The 14737-nt window shown below is 42.2% G+C and overlaps 1 protein-coding gene across 4 annotated transcripts; it reads left to right on the top strand.

Annotated features, from left to right (window-relative positions):
* The first annotated feature begins 1450 nt into the window (after nucleotides 1-1450).
* LOC121993148 (tRNA (guanine-N(7)-)-methyltransferase-like) lies at nucleotides 1451-4119 on the top strand. 4 transcript variants are annotated; one of them, XM_042547828.1, is made up of 9 exons: nucleotides 1451-1785; nucleotides 1902-1955; nucleotides 2051-2126; nucleotides 2683-2762; nucleotides 2830-2879; nucleotides 3113-3159; nucleotides 3247-3413; nucleotides 3511-3609; nucleotides 3737-4119. In XM_042547828.1, the coding sequence occupies exons 1-9, from the start codon at nucleotides 1474-1476 to the stop codon at nucleotides 3959-3961; spliced, it is 1110 nt and encodes a 369-aa protein (XP_042403762.1). In that variant the 5' UTR covers nucleotides 1451-1473; the 3' UTR covers nucleotides 3962-4119. The 4 variants fall into 4 exon arrangements, with proteins under 4 accessions (XP_042403762.1, XP_042403761.1, XP_042403764.1 ...); XM_042547827.1 differs by having other exon boundaries at nucleotides 3490-3609; XM_042547830.1 differs by lacking the exon at nucleotides 3113-3159 and having other exon boundaries at nucleotides 3329-3413.
* The last annotated feature ends 10618 nt before the right edge of the window (nucleotides 4120-14737 follow it).

The raw sequence follows: 14737 nt of genomic DNA, 5'->3' as shown, positions 1-14737 counted from the left end.
TCTATTTTAGTTCAGTCGGGCTTATATACTCGATTGAACCTATATTCTCGATCGGTATTTCATGCTCGATCGAGGCTCCCCTGCTAGGCGTAAGTGTGCTTGCTAATATTTCATCTATTTGGGTTCGTCCAGTACTATATGCTTGGCCGAGCTTTGTCTATCGAATATACCTACTTTTATTGTGCGCTCCGTTAGTTTTACCCCCGCCGTTCTTATATTTCCGACTGGGATTTGCACATTGAGCGCATTCATCTTATCCGACCTCCTGACTTCTTCTCTCTTCTCCTTATATTCCCTTTCACATTATTACACAAGATCCCTTCCTTATAACCCGTATCACTAGCCTCCCCTTCAAGTCTAGTCGAAGGAGGTGTATCCGACTGACTAGACCTAAGTCTACTTTTATCTTTTTGCTAAATACTGATTTTTCTTGAACCCTTCCTATTTATGACAGTGATCTTGTGACCCCTGCTACAATGATCCCGTGATACCTCCAACAATTTAAATAAGTGTGTGATCCTACCTTCTACAACATCAAGCTTTGCTCCTTCTTGTTCTTTTCCTTTCTAAAGATTTTATTGAAAATCATGGCTTCAGATCCTCTCCCCTGGGATCAATTGCTACGTGAGAAGAAAAAAATCTTTAAGTGAGGCCACGCACGCTCTGGATCTACATCGTTCACACTAACAAGAACTAGAGGTACGTCTATTATCCGTTCAATCACAGGTCCGGTCAGAAGTGGCTTTGAGGAACAAAGACTACTCGGAGTTGAAGCAAAAAACTTAGGATTTGGATAATCTAAGAGCTCAGGATACCTTAGAGGTAGTTGTTCCAGTTTTACGGTACGCACACAATATCACCACCGAAACTCGAGTTCCATTCCAATTTTACGGTACTTCTTCTTCTTCCTCCCACTTGGAGCAGAGGAGATTGACTTAAGCGTCGGAGGGCTTAGCCAGGGATTCCTATCCTGATCTTAGGTCACTAATGTTTTTGTGGTTGGTTCCGTAGTGCGCAGGAGGTGACAGCATCTGTCGGAACATCGAGCTGTGATTTTCTTCATCACGGTGCTCTAATTCGCCGCGGTCTTCCCTAGATCGGCTTTGGATTTCTCCGATCTAACTTCAATTTGCTATTCTCGTTGCTGGAAGGTATTTTTTGACTGGATTTCTTCAGGATTTGCTATGGTTTTCTCAGATCCATTATTATTCGTCTTCTCCAGAGTTGTCGCCTATCCATCCCTACTCTTGGAACGAAGGTTAAGATCATCTGTCATCATCATCATCATCATCATCATATATATATATATATATATATATATATATATATATATATATATATATATATATATATATATATATATATCTTTTTATTATTTTAAAAAGAATAAAAGAATATTAAAACCGCGAACCAAAATAAGGGGTAATTTGCAAAAAACTAAATTAAGGAGGTGAAATAATAAATACTCCCAAGATGAAACACCCGGAGCCGATTGCTAGTAGGGTGATGTTGGGCGTTCGGTGGAGCGGCTGCGGCCTCTGCGCCGCCCATGTTTTGCGATGGCCGACCACCGCTACGTCATACCCGTCTCCTCTCTTAGATCCGACCACCTTTCACCTCCGGCGCCGGTTCCTAAACCTCAGCGGAGATTCCAGCGGCGGCCGAAGTTGGCTGCGCTGCCCAGTGACCAATGAGGTAAGCTCTGTGGCAGCGAGGAGCACTGAGGTGATCGAGATGGAGTACGCCGACCTCAACCTCAAGGATTTCTACGGCGTCAATCCTCAGGTAAAGTAAAGCACCCACCAAATTACCCTACTTTCTCTCTCCCGCATTCAACTAGCGGTGGAAAATTCTTCCTGTTTATCTCACCTTTCTTAAAAGTGCGTTCGACGTACCTGCAGTTAGGTCATCTTCGGATCCGGCAGCATGTGAATCCCCTCAGTTCTTCTTTCTCGGTGAGTCTAGATCGTTTCTACGGTGCCTCTTGATTCCTTTTTTCTTCATGTTTGTGTCATTTCTCTTTGCGTTTCTGGTGTCGGAGAGACTGCAGGCACCGGCGGAGATACCGGATTGGAAGGGAGTTTTCAGGGATGCAACGTTACCGCTAATGGTGGATATTGGGAGTGGTATGAACTACGAAAATCAATCTGTTACTAATAGCTGGATATTGTTTTGTTGGATGAAATGGAATGTGATTTCTTAGTCATTGCTTGTTGCTTCCTTTGCCAATAATCAGAAGTCAAGAAATCAAGGGTTATTACTTTTAACAAAGTCGATTCATGGTTAGAAGAATCGAATCTATTAGAGTTGACATTGTAATATAAAGCATTTGTCAATGCACTAAAGAACAATGTAACTAATTTAAATAGCATTAGCAATTTAACATTCATGTTATTGATGATGTTTATCTGGCATAAATGATAAATCAGGCCTTAGGTTGTGTAGTATAAATCCATATAAGATAATATAGTTATAGTTAACTTTTATGATTATTATACGACGAAAGTTAAGACACTTTTTACATATTTGTGTTATGTCACTTTTGAATTTTTGCATATGCAATTCACGCTTCAAATCTTGTCGTCTGCTGTGTTTCAAGTTGTTGGATCATGTCTAGTATTAGTAATGCTACTTCTATACAAAATCTTAAGATTTATGAGTAACTAGAAGGAGCTCTTGCAGGTAGCGGTAGGTTTCTTCTGTGGCTTGCGAAAAATTGTCCTGAAACAAGAAATTATCTGGGACTGGAGATCCGACAAAAGGTTATACTTCTACTGTTAGCATTGGTTTCCGTCTTATCCTTCACTGATGCTATTTTTTGCTATGTAGCTGGTGCAACGCTCGCAGTTTTGGGTGAAGGAATTGCGTCTTAAAAACATGTTAGCTTTCTATAACTCAAAACACAAATTTACATAAAGTGCAGTTTATTGAGCATTTAGAGGGCTTGAAGCAATGATATAAAAATAAATCTCCCCTGCTAATCGTAAAACACTTCAATTTGGTAATTCTAGTATTACCACCAGTGAACTAGCGCCGAGGTTCTGTTAACCAGGTATCATGATTCTATTTAAGTGTTTTATCTGTTTGATCAAACCATGCCACTTGCTCGCAGAATCGTGAGGCACCTTAAAACAGAATCATGGCACTTGCATGTTGGTGGTAAAAATAGAATGATAAATAGAGTGCTTTGTTTAAGATTAGTGTAAAAAATTTATCAATGTGTCATATTTTAAATCCCTTCATCAGATACTCAGGGCAGGGAGACTTCAATGGAAGTTTTATCCCTATTAAAAGCTTGTCTCACTCGGAAATGTTCATGTTTGAGCAGCCATTTCATGTTTGCCAATGCCATGGTATCTTTTGAGTCGTTAGTCGCCTCGTATCCTGGTCCTCTTACACTAGTCTCAATTCTGGTGAGCCAAACTTCGCCATTTCAGAAACAACAAATACAGTGTTTTCCATACTCTGAATATGTGAAATCATCTGAAGGTGGTGAATTTAATCCTCCAGTGCCCAGACCCCCATTTCAAGAAAAAGCACCATAAAAGGAGAGTTCTCCAGGAACCCTTGGTCAATTCCATTGCCGAGAATTTGAGCAGAGGAGGAACGGTATGCCCTTTGGTTTCTGTAACTGATATTTTCTCTGAGTTTAAGTTCCAAGGCTTAGTTGTAGTTCATGTTTTATTTGAATTGATTTCTATTATAAAATATGTTACTATAGATGAGCTTTTTGCAGGTCTTTGTGCAATCAGATGTGCTTGAAGTCGCACTCGACATGAGGAACCAGTTTGACGATCGTCCGGATATCTTTAGCCATGTCAATGTTATTGGTGACAAGCCTTCATGCGATTCGCAAGGCTGGGTCTTGCACAACCCCATGGGCATACGGACCGAAAGAGAGATCCATGCGAAGCTCGAAGGGGCTAGAATCTACCGGAGAATATATGAAAAGGTCAAGTGATATTTTCTTTGTCCTAATCATATGGCTAAGGCTCTTACTCTACAAGTTAAATTAAGTGAATTCCAGGTAAGCGAGCATTAGTTATATCCTTAGTTCAAAATTGTTTGCACCTGAAGGTCGGAGATATACATAGCATTGCAAATATATTTTACAAGTGATAGCTAAGGAATCGACCTTCTTCAGCAGTTCCATGACCATGAACTGGGACAGAGCTCTTCCACAGTCATGATCTAAAAAACTAAGACACTATTCTTTTTGTTTTCTGTTCGTTTTCTTTTTATTTTAGTTGACACCTTATTCTAAGGTTGATTACCCTGATCCTATGGAAATCTTTTATCATTTATTAGGATAAATTGAGAAGGGTTGGATTTACCACGGACGGTCGGTCTACTAGTCCAGTATTTTTAAATAACCACTCATGAAAGAAAATTAATTTATTAATTTACTTAAATTGAAATGCAATCCTTATATGATTAAAAATGTAAGAAGTTTTACCACTGTATCATTTGTCTCCGGGCGAATGACGTTATCTTACCAGGATTTTATATTTTATATTTCTTTCTGCTCGCCGTATATCAGCAGAGGCAAAATAGCAGGATACGATTTTGTTCCTGTGACGACCAAAACTCCAACGGGTGAAAAAAATTATTATAATTTATTAAAAGATGTAATTGTTACTTTCTAGCTAAAAAATCACGATTCGAATTCTGAAAATAGATTTTTATAAAAAACAGAGTAAAGTTACGTACAATGGATCTTTTTTTAAGATCTCGCATAGCGATATTTTTTTGAGATCTCGCATAGCGGGAGATTTGTATATCGAACTGTCTTTTTTATTTTACTAAAATATGTATTCAAGTTTTTGAATTTATTAAAAGGTACATGATACTTTATTATTTACTAAATGACGTACCTTTGTACAATATTTTTTCCATTCTATCCTCTTGATTTTATCATGCTTTTCTTTTTTATGTTTTCTATCATTTCTCTCTCTTTTCTTTTTCCTCCTATGTATTCAACGATTTCTTTCCTTTCCTCTCTTCTTTTTTCCTCTCTTTTGCATGTTGATTCTTCTAAAAATATTTTAACACTTTTGAGAAGTCGAAATAAACAATTCGATTGCATCCATTTTAATTTCTATGAATTTCTCGAGTTGGAAGGAGTTCAAATATGTTATCCATTGTTTATTTCAGTTTTTCAGAGGTGTTAAAATATAATAAGGAAGAATCATCAAAAATTTTCACGTTGGACTTGATATCATTCCAAAAGAGATTACTAAATAACTTACTAGAATTGATATGAGTACTATATGTTAGGATCCTTCGTACTCGGCTAGAGAGGGGGGTGTGAATAGCCGACCCCAATTCGTTCGATTCTTTCTACAATGTCGAGTTAGCGCAGCGGAAATAAAACAATAGAAGCGACAAAGAAAGAAATCAAACCTCAAACTCGATGGATGTAACGAGGTTCGGAGATTAGGGCTCCTACTCCTCGGCGTGTCCGTAAGGTGGACGAGTCCGGTCAATCCGTCGGTGGATGAGTCCCCGGAGAACCGGCTAATATAAACTCCTTATGGGTGGAGAAACCTCGCCACACTCTTTTGCAACAGCAAACAAAGGAGTACAACAATGGAGAAAACAAACAAGAACAATAGAAATTGTAATACACTTGCTTGCCTCTTGTTGTCGATCGAACCTTGATGAAGCGGCTTCCGGATCCAAAGAGCTAGAATACCGGAGAAACTCACGCGAGCTTCGACGAGTTCAACAGAACTCAGACAATGAGAGCTCAACCAAAGCTCGGCAGAAGCGAAAAGATTCAAAGAAGAAGAAAGGCTTGCAGCAGTAGCCCTCCTTTTATAACTGCGAAGAAAGCGAAGAAAACACAGAAGAAATCTTCAGTGTACTCCTGGATCGGTCGGGGACCGATCAGACCTATTCGATCGGTCCCGGACCGATCGCCTTTCTTCACGCGCCCACCTTCGCGGGTTCGATCGGTGCGTGGACCGATCAAAGACAATGGATCGGTCCACGACCGATCCCAACCTCGCGACATCGTCTCGATCGGTCCCGCCGATCAGACATGGCCCGATCGTCCGTGGACCGATCACCGCCTCTCTTTGCCTCTGTTGCTGGGGCCGCTAGATCGATAATTTAGCACGCCCGATCGGTCACCGGACCGATCGAGCCAAGTATCTATCCGGATCGGTTTGGTGACCGATCCGAGCTTGGGTTTGGCCCAAACCAAGTCCCAAGACTTCCAAACCAATATCCGGTCAACCTTGACCTATTGGTACTTCATCCCTAACATCTGGTCACCCTCGACCTGCTAGAACTCCCTGCCAAGTGTCCGGTCAATCCCTTTGACCTACTTGGACTTTCCAACACCAGAAGTCCGATCATCCCTGATCCATCTGGATTTTCCCTTGCCTGGCTTCACTCACCAGGACTTTCACCTGGCTTCACTCACCAGGATTTCCACATTGCCTAACATCCCAGTTAGGACTTTCCCACTGCCTGGCTTCACTCACCAGGACTTTCCACACTGCCTGGCTTCACTCACCAGGACTTTCCACACTGCCTAACATCCCAGTTAGGACTTTCTCATTCACCTAGCTTCACTCACTAGGATTTTCACCTGGCTTCACTCACCAGGATTTTCCACACTGCCTAACATCCCAGTTAGGACTTCCCATTCACCTAGCTTCACTCACTAGGATTTTCACCGCCTGCTTCACTGTGATTTTCCAAATGCCCGCTTCACTCACCAGACTTTCACCTTCACCTAGCTTCACTCACTAGGATTTTCACCGGATTCACTCACCAGGATTCTTGGCTTCACTCACGGGACTTTCCAACTCCCTGACTTCACTTTTCCGTGCCAAGTCTCCATACTTGACTTTTCGCAAGCTCCCCGCTTGGACTTTTCCGTGCCAAGTCCCCATACTTGGACTTTTCCAGTGCCAAGCTCCTGCTTGGACTTTTCCGTGCCAAGTCTCCATACTTGGACTTTTCCGAATCAGTCAACCAGGTCAACCTTGACCTACGGTTGCACCAATAATCTCCCAAACATCTATTCTTGTCCCACATCAAGAATAGAACTCTCTCACGAGTGTCAAACATCAACATGCAACACAACTAGGTCAACCTTGACCTAAGGTTGCACCGACAATCTTCCCAAGTCAAACATCAAAATACAACTCGAGTCACGTCAACTCGAGTCGGGTCAACCAGGTCAACCTTGACCTAAGGTTGCACCAACAATCTCCCCCTTTTTGATGTTTGACAAAATCATAATCAAGTTAGGTTAACCCGATAACCTAACTTAGGTTTTCCAACCATCTTCCAATGTCCAATGTTCTTTCCTTGAACATTCTCTGGACATTCTCCCTTAGGTTAACCCGATAACCTAACTTGGGTTCTCTAATAATTCTCCCCCTTTGACACACATCAAAAGTATTCCAATGTTCTTCCTTGACAATCTTTCCCTAGCGTAGGTTAAACCGATAGCCTAACTTGGGTTCTCCAATAATACTCCAATGAACACTCCGCCCTGTTTGACACACCGCAAAAAGAATAAGGAGGGTATCAAGGTCAAGAGTTTCTTCCTAATGACAGTCCCATTTCTTTACTTGAAACTCTTATTTTCCCCTTGATACTAAGCTCAACAATCCACTTAGTGATAATCCCATATCACTAATCCTCAAGGAGTAAAACTCCCTAAAAGTCAACTCCCTTGACTAATAGTTAAACTCCCCTAAAGGCCAACTCCCCTTGACCATTGCACCAACAATATCTTGAGAGTTTCAAACCTTTAGAAATCTAAAACCAACTTTCACCAAATTTCAGACACAGTCGAATTTCAGACATCTCTGATTTCAGACTTGGATCGGTCACCGGACCGATCCACAAGACTGGATCGGTCCATGGACCGATCCCCCTCGGATCGGTCCAAATGACCGATCAGACAATCACGGATTTCGATTTTCCTCTCCGAAATTCGAAACCCTAATAAATTCCAGAAAATTCAAAATTGTGAAATTTTGAGGATACATTCCTCATATCATACACTACCATGGAAAATAATTTTCTATGAAAATAGTTTCCATTTTCAAATCTTGATACAAAGTTCAAAAACTTTGAAATAGTTCAAGTTTTAACTCAACTTTGTATCACAATGTTCAATGATGAATGCTATCACTAGAAAGCTTCATCAAGGTTTTCAAATCAATTTTAAAATGCTTTTAAAACCATTTGAATTTAGGACCATAATCTTAGGGCTAAATGTACATGACTTGTACATAAGCTTTCCTATGATCCTCCATTTCTTGAATTAGGGTCATCTAGGTACAAGAATTATGCACCTTGATCCTAACTCATGATCCTAATATCTCACACACATCTAAAGTGTATCAAACCACATTCAAGTCAATTTGATGTGAGATATGGGTTAAGGTCAACTTAGGCTAAGTTCTCATGCATTTTCTAAACATCAATTTGATCTCAATATCAAAATGTGTTTTTCCTTAAATCAATTACATTGATTATAATGCAAGAGATGATGACATGGCATATAATGATATCATAAGTAAAAACATGTGCCAATGTCATGATGTCATGGCATAAAGTTTGAAAACTTAAATAAAGCATGACATATAAACTAGCCTAGCACTATCATGACATTTCAAATGATGATAAAACTAAACATGATGTCATGACATGTCATATGGCAAACAACCATGGTAAGTTAACACAAATAAAATACCTAGATTACCTATCTAAGTATCCTTAATCTCTTAGTTAACTTAAAATCTAACCCTAGATTGCCCATATATCCCTAAGAGAAACCAAAATCCCAATTATGGTTTTTCTTTTCTTAAATTGTGCCAAATAAGATTAAAATATTCTCACTTTGGCACACTTTACTCTTCCAAGGAGTGAATGATAAAGATTATCCCCTTTCATTTTCAAAGGTTCCCAAAACCTTGAAAATGCTCCTTGAGTGTCAATTTCCTCAAAGTTGGGTTAACTACCCTTCTTATTGGAGTTGACACTCTCTAACCCATCTATGGGGTAGAGAAAATGCTCCTAGGAACCCAATACCTACTTGAGCTCATTGGGTTCACTAAAAATTCACTAGGGATGACTTCCCTAGCAACCCTCCTAATGACCCTCTTAGGCTTTAAAGCCTTGGTCATTTGGGTCTCATCAAGATCAACTCTAGGGGTGACTCCCCTTGTGACCTTGGTGGTGGTCTTCCTAGCCCTAGGTTTTGTTCCATAATCGAATGGAACATTATGATAGGTGGGCTTGACCATTTGGGACTTAGGTTTGTGACCCAAACCTTTCTTGTCCTTGGGCTTTGGTTTTTGACCCTTAAACCCTAGAGATGACTTCTCCATGTTTTTAAGAGCCTTTTCTAAATTATCAAGTCTTGACCTCAAGACTTGATTTTCCTCTCTAATACCTCAAGTTTTAATTTGTCATTTTCTCTTGAGATATTCCTAGGCATGTGTCTAGTCTTTTTGGGATTTCTACCTAGGTTTTCCTTAACTTTAGAAGCGTTAATCCTAGGGTTGGTATTTCTAGTGTTATCCTTACCTAGGCTAACATGTTTAGCTCCTAAGCACATGTATTGGTTCCTAAAGTTAACATGCTTATCATTATTAACAATTGCAACAAAACTACTAGCATGAGTTTTATTAGAATTGCAATAATGAACCTTAGAGGTTACCTTAGGGTTTGCCTTAGCTCCCCTATCGTTGTGCCCGTTCTCTTGCCCTTGTGAGGTTGCCTCCCCTGACAATGGCTCCTATAGTGTCCCCTTTGCTTGCATTGGAAGCACACGATGTGCTCCTTGCCCTTGCGTTCGGGACTCCGGCTTCCTTGACCTTTGGCGCCGGTGGAGTCTTTCTTACCCTCTTTGGACACTTACTCTTGTAGTGCCCAAATTCCCTACACTCAAAACACATTATATGCAATTTACTTGAACTTAAAGTGTTTGAGTTACCTAGGATTGAGGATGAATGGATGTTCTCTTCTTCATCCCTCCCGGAGGTAGAAGCTTCTTCTTCGTGCTCCGATCTTGAAGAAGAACTCACTTCCTCTTCTTCCTTGGATGTTGAGTAGCCCTCAACTCCCAACTCGCTCCCTCCATGATGTGAGCTACTTGGCTCACTAGGCTCCTCTTCATGGCTTGAAGTGGAACTCTCCTCATGGTACTTGGCCAAGTTATCCCACAACTCCTTGGCATTGTTGTATTCACCTATCTTACGCAAAATATTAGTAGGTAATGAAAATTCAATTGTTTTAGTTACCTCATTGTTGATCGTTGATTGATGGACTTGTTCCTTTGTCCACTTGTTCTTCTCTAGAGGCTCTCCTTCTTTATCCATTGGAGGAGTAAACCCTTCTTGTACACAAAACCAATTCCACATATTAGTCCTAAGAAAATACATCATCCTTACCTTCCAATATGCGAAGTTGTCGTTGTAGAAGGGTGGAATGGTGATGTCTTCTCCGAATTGATCCATCTCTAGCGCTTGTGCTCCCACGGGTGTGAATCCGATGAAGAGCGACCTCGCTCTGATACCACTTGTTAGGATCCTTCGTACTCGGCTAGAGAGGGGGGTGTGAATAGCCGACCCCAAATTGCTCGATTCTTTCTACAATGTCGAGTTAGCGCAGCGGAAATAAAACAATAGAAGCGACAAAGAAAGAAATCAAACCTCAAACTCGATGGATGTAACGAGGTTCGGAGATTAGGGCTCCTACTCCTCGGCGTGTCCGTAAGGTGGACGAGTCCGGTCAATCCGTCGGTGGATGAGTCCCCGGAGAACCGGCTAATATAAACTCCTTATGGGTGGAGAAACCTCGCCACACTCTTTTGCAACAGCAAACAAAGGAGTACAACAATGGAGAAAACAAACAAGAACAATAGAAATTGTAATACACTTGCTTGCCTCTTGTTGTCGACTGGAACCTTGATGAAGCAGCAGCTTCTCGGATCCAGCAGCTAGAACACCAGCAGGAAACTCACGCAGAGCTTCGACGAGTTCAACAGAACTCAGCACAATGAGAGCTCAACCAAAGCTCAGCAGGAAGCAGAAAAGATTCAGCAGAAGGAGAGAAAAGAACCTTTGGCTCGCAGCCGTAGCCCTCCTTTTATAACCTGCGAAGAAAGCGAAGAAAACACAGAAGAAATCTAGCTCTGCGGGCTTACTGATCGGTCGGGGACCGATCAGACCTATTCGATCGGTCCCGACGATCAGCTTTCACGTAAAGCTGCCCACCTTCATGCGGGTTACGATCGGTCGTGGACCGATCAGATCGGTCCACGATCGATCCCAACCTCGCGACATCGTCTCGATCGGTCCCCGATCGAGACATGGCCTGATCGATGTGGACCGATCGGCGCCTCTTTTGCCTCGTTGCTGGCGATCGGTCACTGATCGATCAAGAATCGAACAGAGCTTTGATATCGATCGGTCACCGGACCGATCGAGCAAAGTATCCGGATCGGTTTGGTGACCGATCGAGCTTGGGTTTGGCCCAAACCAAGTCCCAAGACTTCAAACCAATATCCGGTCAACCTTGACCTATTGGTACTTCATCCCTAACATCCGGTCACTCCCTTGACTGCTAGAACTCTCTGCCAAGTGTCCGGTCAATCCTTCGACCTACTTGGACTTTCCAACACCAAGTCCGATCATCCCTGATCCATCTGGATTTTTCCTTGCTCGGCTTCACTCACGGGACTTTCACCGGCTTCACTCACCGTGATTTCCACATTGCCTAACATCCCGCTTAGGACTTTCCCACCGCTCGGCTCACTCACGGGACTTTCCACACCGCCTGCTTCACTCACCAGACTTTCCACACCGCCTAACATCCCAGTTAGGACTTTCTCATTCACCTAGCTTCACTCACTAGGATTTTCACCGCTTGCTTCACTGTGATTTTCACACCGCCTAACATCCCGTTAGGACTTCCCATTCACCTAGCTTCACTCACTAGGATTTTCACCGGCTTCACTCACCAGATTTTCCCAATGCCCGGCTTCACTCACGGACTTTCACCTTCACCTAGCTTCACTCACTAGGATTTTCACTGGATTCACTCACCAGATTTCCCACCGCCTGGCTTCACTCACTGGACTTTTCCCGTGCCAAACTCCTGTTTGGACTTTCCCGTCCAAGTCTCCATACTTGGACTTTTCGCGCTCCTCCTTGGACTTTTCCGTGCCAAGTCCCCATACTTGGACTTTTCCAGCCAAGTCTCCCGGACTTTGCCGTGCCAAGTCTCCATACTTGGACTTTTCCCGAATCAGGTCAACCAGGTCAACCTTGACCTACGGTTGCACCAATAATCTCCCAAACATCTATTCTTGTCCCACATCAAGAATAGAACTCTCTCACGAGTGTCAAACATCAACATGCAACACAACTAGGTCAACCTTGACCTAAGGTTGCACCGACAATCTTCCCAAGTCAAACATCAAAATACAACTCGAGTCACGTCAACTCGAGTCGGGTCAACCAGGTCAACCTTGACCTAAGGTTGCACCAACACTATAGACGGTCCAATACTAAACAAACGAAGATCTTCTCTAGACGGAAGATCTTCTTTTAAAAGTAGTTTAGTTTCATCTGCCAAAGCTTGAAGAATTCCCAATGGGCCAGCATATTGAGGCCCAATATGTTGTTGTAGCGCTGTAGATATTTCTCTTTCCAACCACACAATTACTAATACCTCTATTGTAATTCCCAATATAAGGATTAAAATGGGATTCTATATCAGACTCACGTTAGGCCTGATATGATCTTGTTATCCATTGTTTATTTCAACTTCTCAGATGTGTTAAAATATAATAAGGAAGAATCGTCAAAATTCTCCATGTTGAGCCTGATATAGAATGATATCAAGTCCACGTTGGGCCTGATATGATTTCATATCAGGTCCGATGTGAAAAATTTTAACGATTCTTACTTATTACATTTTAACACAGAAGCCGCAATAAACAATGGATAATATATTTGAACTCCTTGTAACCTCAGAAATCCACAAGAACTGAAATGGGCGCAACGGAGCTTTCTAAGTCCATAAGTGAATTTTGATCGAAACTCATTGATGGACCTAGAGAGCTCCAATTGCACCCATTTTAGTTCATGTGGATTTCTCGGGTTGCAAAGAGCTCAAATATGATATTCATTGTTTATTTCGACTTCTCAAAGGTGTTATAATGTAATAAGGAAGAATCGCTAAAATTCTCTACGTTGGACCTGATATGGGCCTGATATGATTCCATATCAGGCCCAATGTGAAACTTGTAGGAAGATCGGCGGCCGGCTAGAAGGGGGGTTGGATAGCTAGGTCACCCCCAACTTCGATTTCTTCTCTACACGGTTAGTTTACGCAAGCGGAAATGAAACTAAAACAAAAAAGCAATGAGTAAGAACACAAACATTAACACGATTCTTTTACGTGGTTCGGAGATAACTTGCTCCTACTCCACGGCTGTCTGTAAGGTGGACGATCCCTCAATCCGTCGGTGGATTAATCCCCGGAAACTCCGGCTAGCACAATTCTCCTTGTCGGTGGAGAAACCTCGCCACAACTCGATCAAGAGCACTTGGGTTGCTAGGGCACTAGTTGACTACTAATTAGAGGTTACCCACCACTAATTTCGTCAACTCTAACCAAGCTCCCAAGCTTTGGTTATATAGGCCGCGGGTTGAAAATCCCGCCTACTAGTCGACTGCCAAAACATGCAGTCGACTGCTCTCAGTGGAAATACGACCGTTACATCCCAACGGCTCGATTCCATATGAACAGAGATATTCTGTTCGCTGCCAGTCGGCTGCTAAAACATGCAGTCGACTGCTACAGTACTGCTACAGTAAAATCCTAAAACTAGAATTTTACTCCGAGTACAATCTCTCATGCACTCGTACCCTCACCCTTATGACTCATTTGACACTTCATTTGTAGCTTTGACCTCTTGCCTTCAAGCATACTTCCTTTGGCTCTCGTCCCTTGGATGCATTCAAGCCCGCGGCTCGTCCCCAATGCCATCCTTCGCGTATACCTCGAAGTCGCTTCCCTCTGCCCTTGTCCTCGCTGCCTTGTCCACGGTCCCTCGGATGTTCCATCCTTCACCGGATCCGAAGTCATCAACCTGAGTCACATGTGTATCCTGTAAACCTGCACAACTCAAATACACATATCAAATACAAGGGTGAACCTAACTTAAACCCTTTGCCCAAACACCAAAACACATGGTCACACGGACCATTGAGATTGCTCCAACAATCTCCCCCTTTTTGGTGTTTGGCAATACGTTTAAGTTAGGGAAAATAAATAGCAAAACAATATGCTAAAAACAATTGGACTTACGTTGTCAAAGTTACACACTTGGACTTACACCGCCGAATGGACTTACGTTGCCAAGGCTACACACTTGGACTTACACTGCCGAATGGACTTACGATGCCAAGGCTACACACTTGGACTTACAACGCCGAATGGACTTACGATGCCAAGGCTACACACTTGGACTTACACTGCCGAATGGACTTACGATGCCAAGGCTACACACTTGGACTTACAACGCCGAATGGACTTACGATGCCAAGGCTACACACTTGGACTTACACTGTCGAATGAAAAAAAAAAAACAATGCAACATGCATTTGAACCTATCCCAAGGCTCCCCTTACACCTATGCTCCCCAATGAGCTAGGATTTTCACAACAGGGTTTTTAAGAACCTATCCCAA

The sequence above is a fragment of the Zingiber officinale genome, chromosome 6B (assembly GCF_018446385.1).
Source record: "Zingiber officinale cultivar Zhangliang chromosome 6B, Zo_v1.1, whole genome shotgun sequence".
In the NCBI taxonomy this organism is placed as follows: Eukaryota; Viridiplantae; Streptophyta; class Magnoliopsida; order Zingiberales; family Zingiberaceae; genus Zingiber; species Zingiber officinale.
The sequence above is the reverse complement of the archived record's forward strand: the minus strand, read 5'-3'. Positions and strand labels throughout refer to the sequence as shown.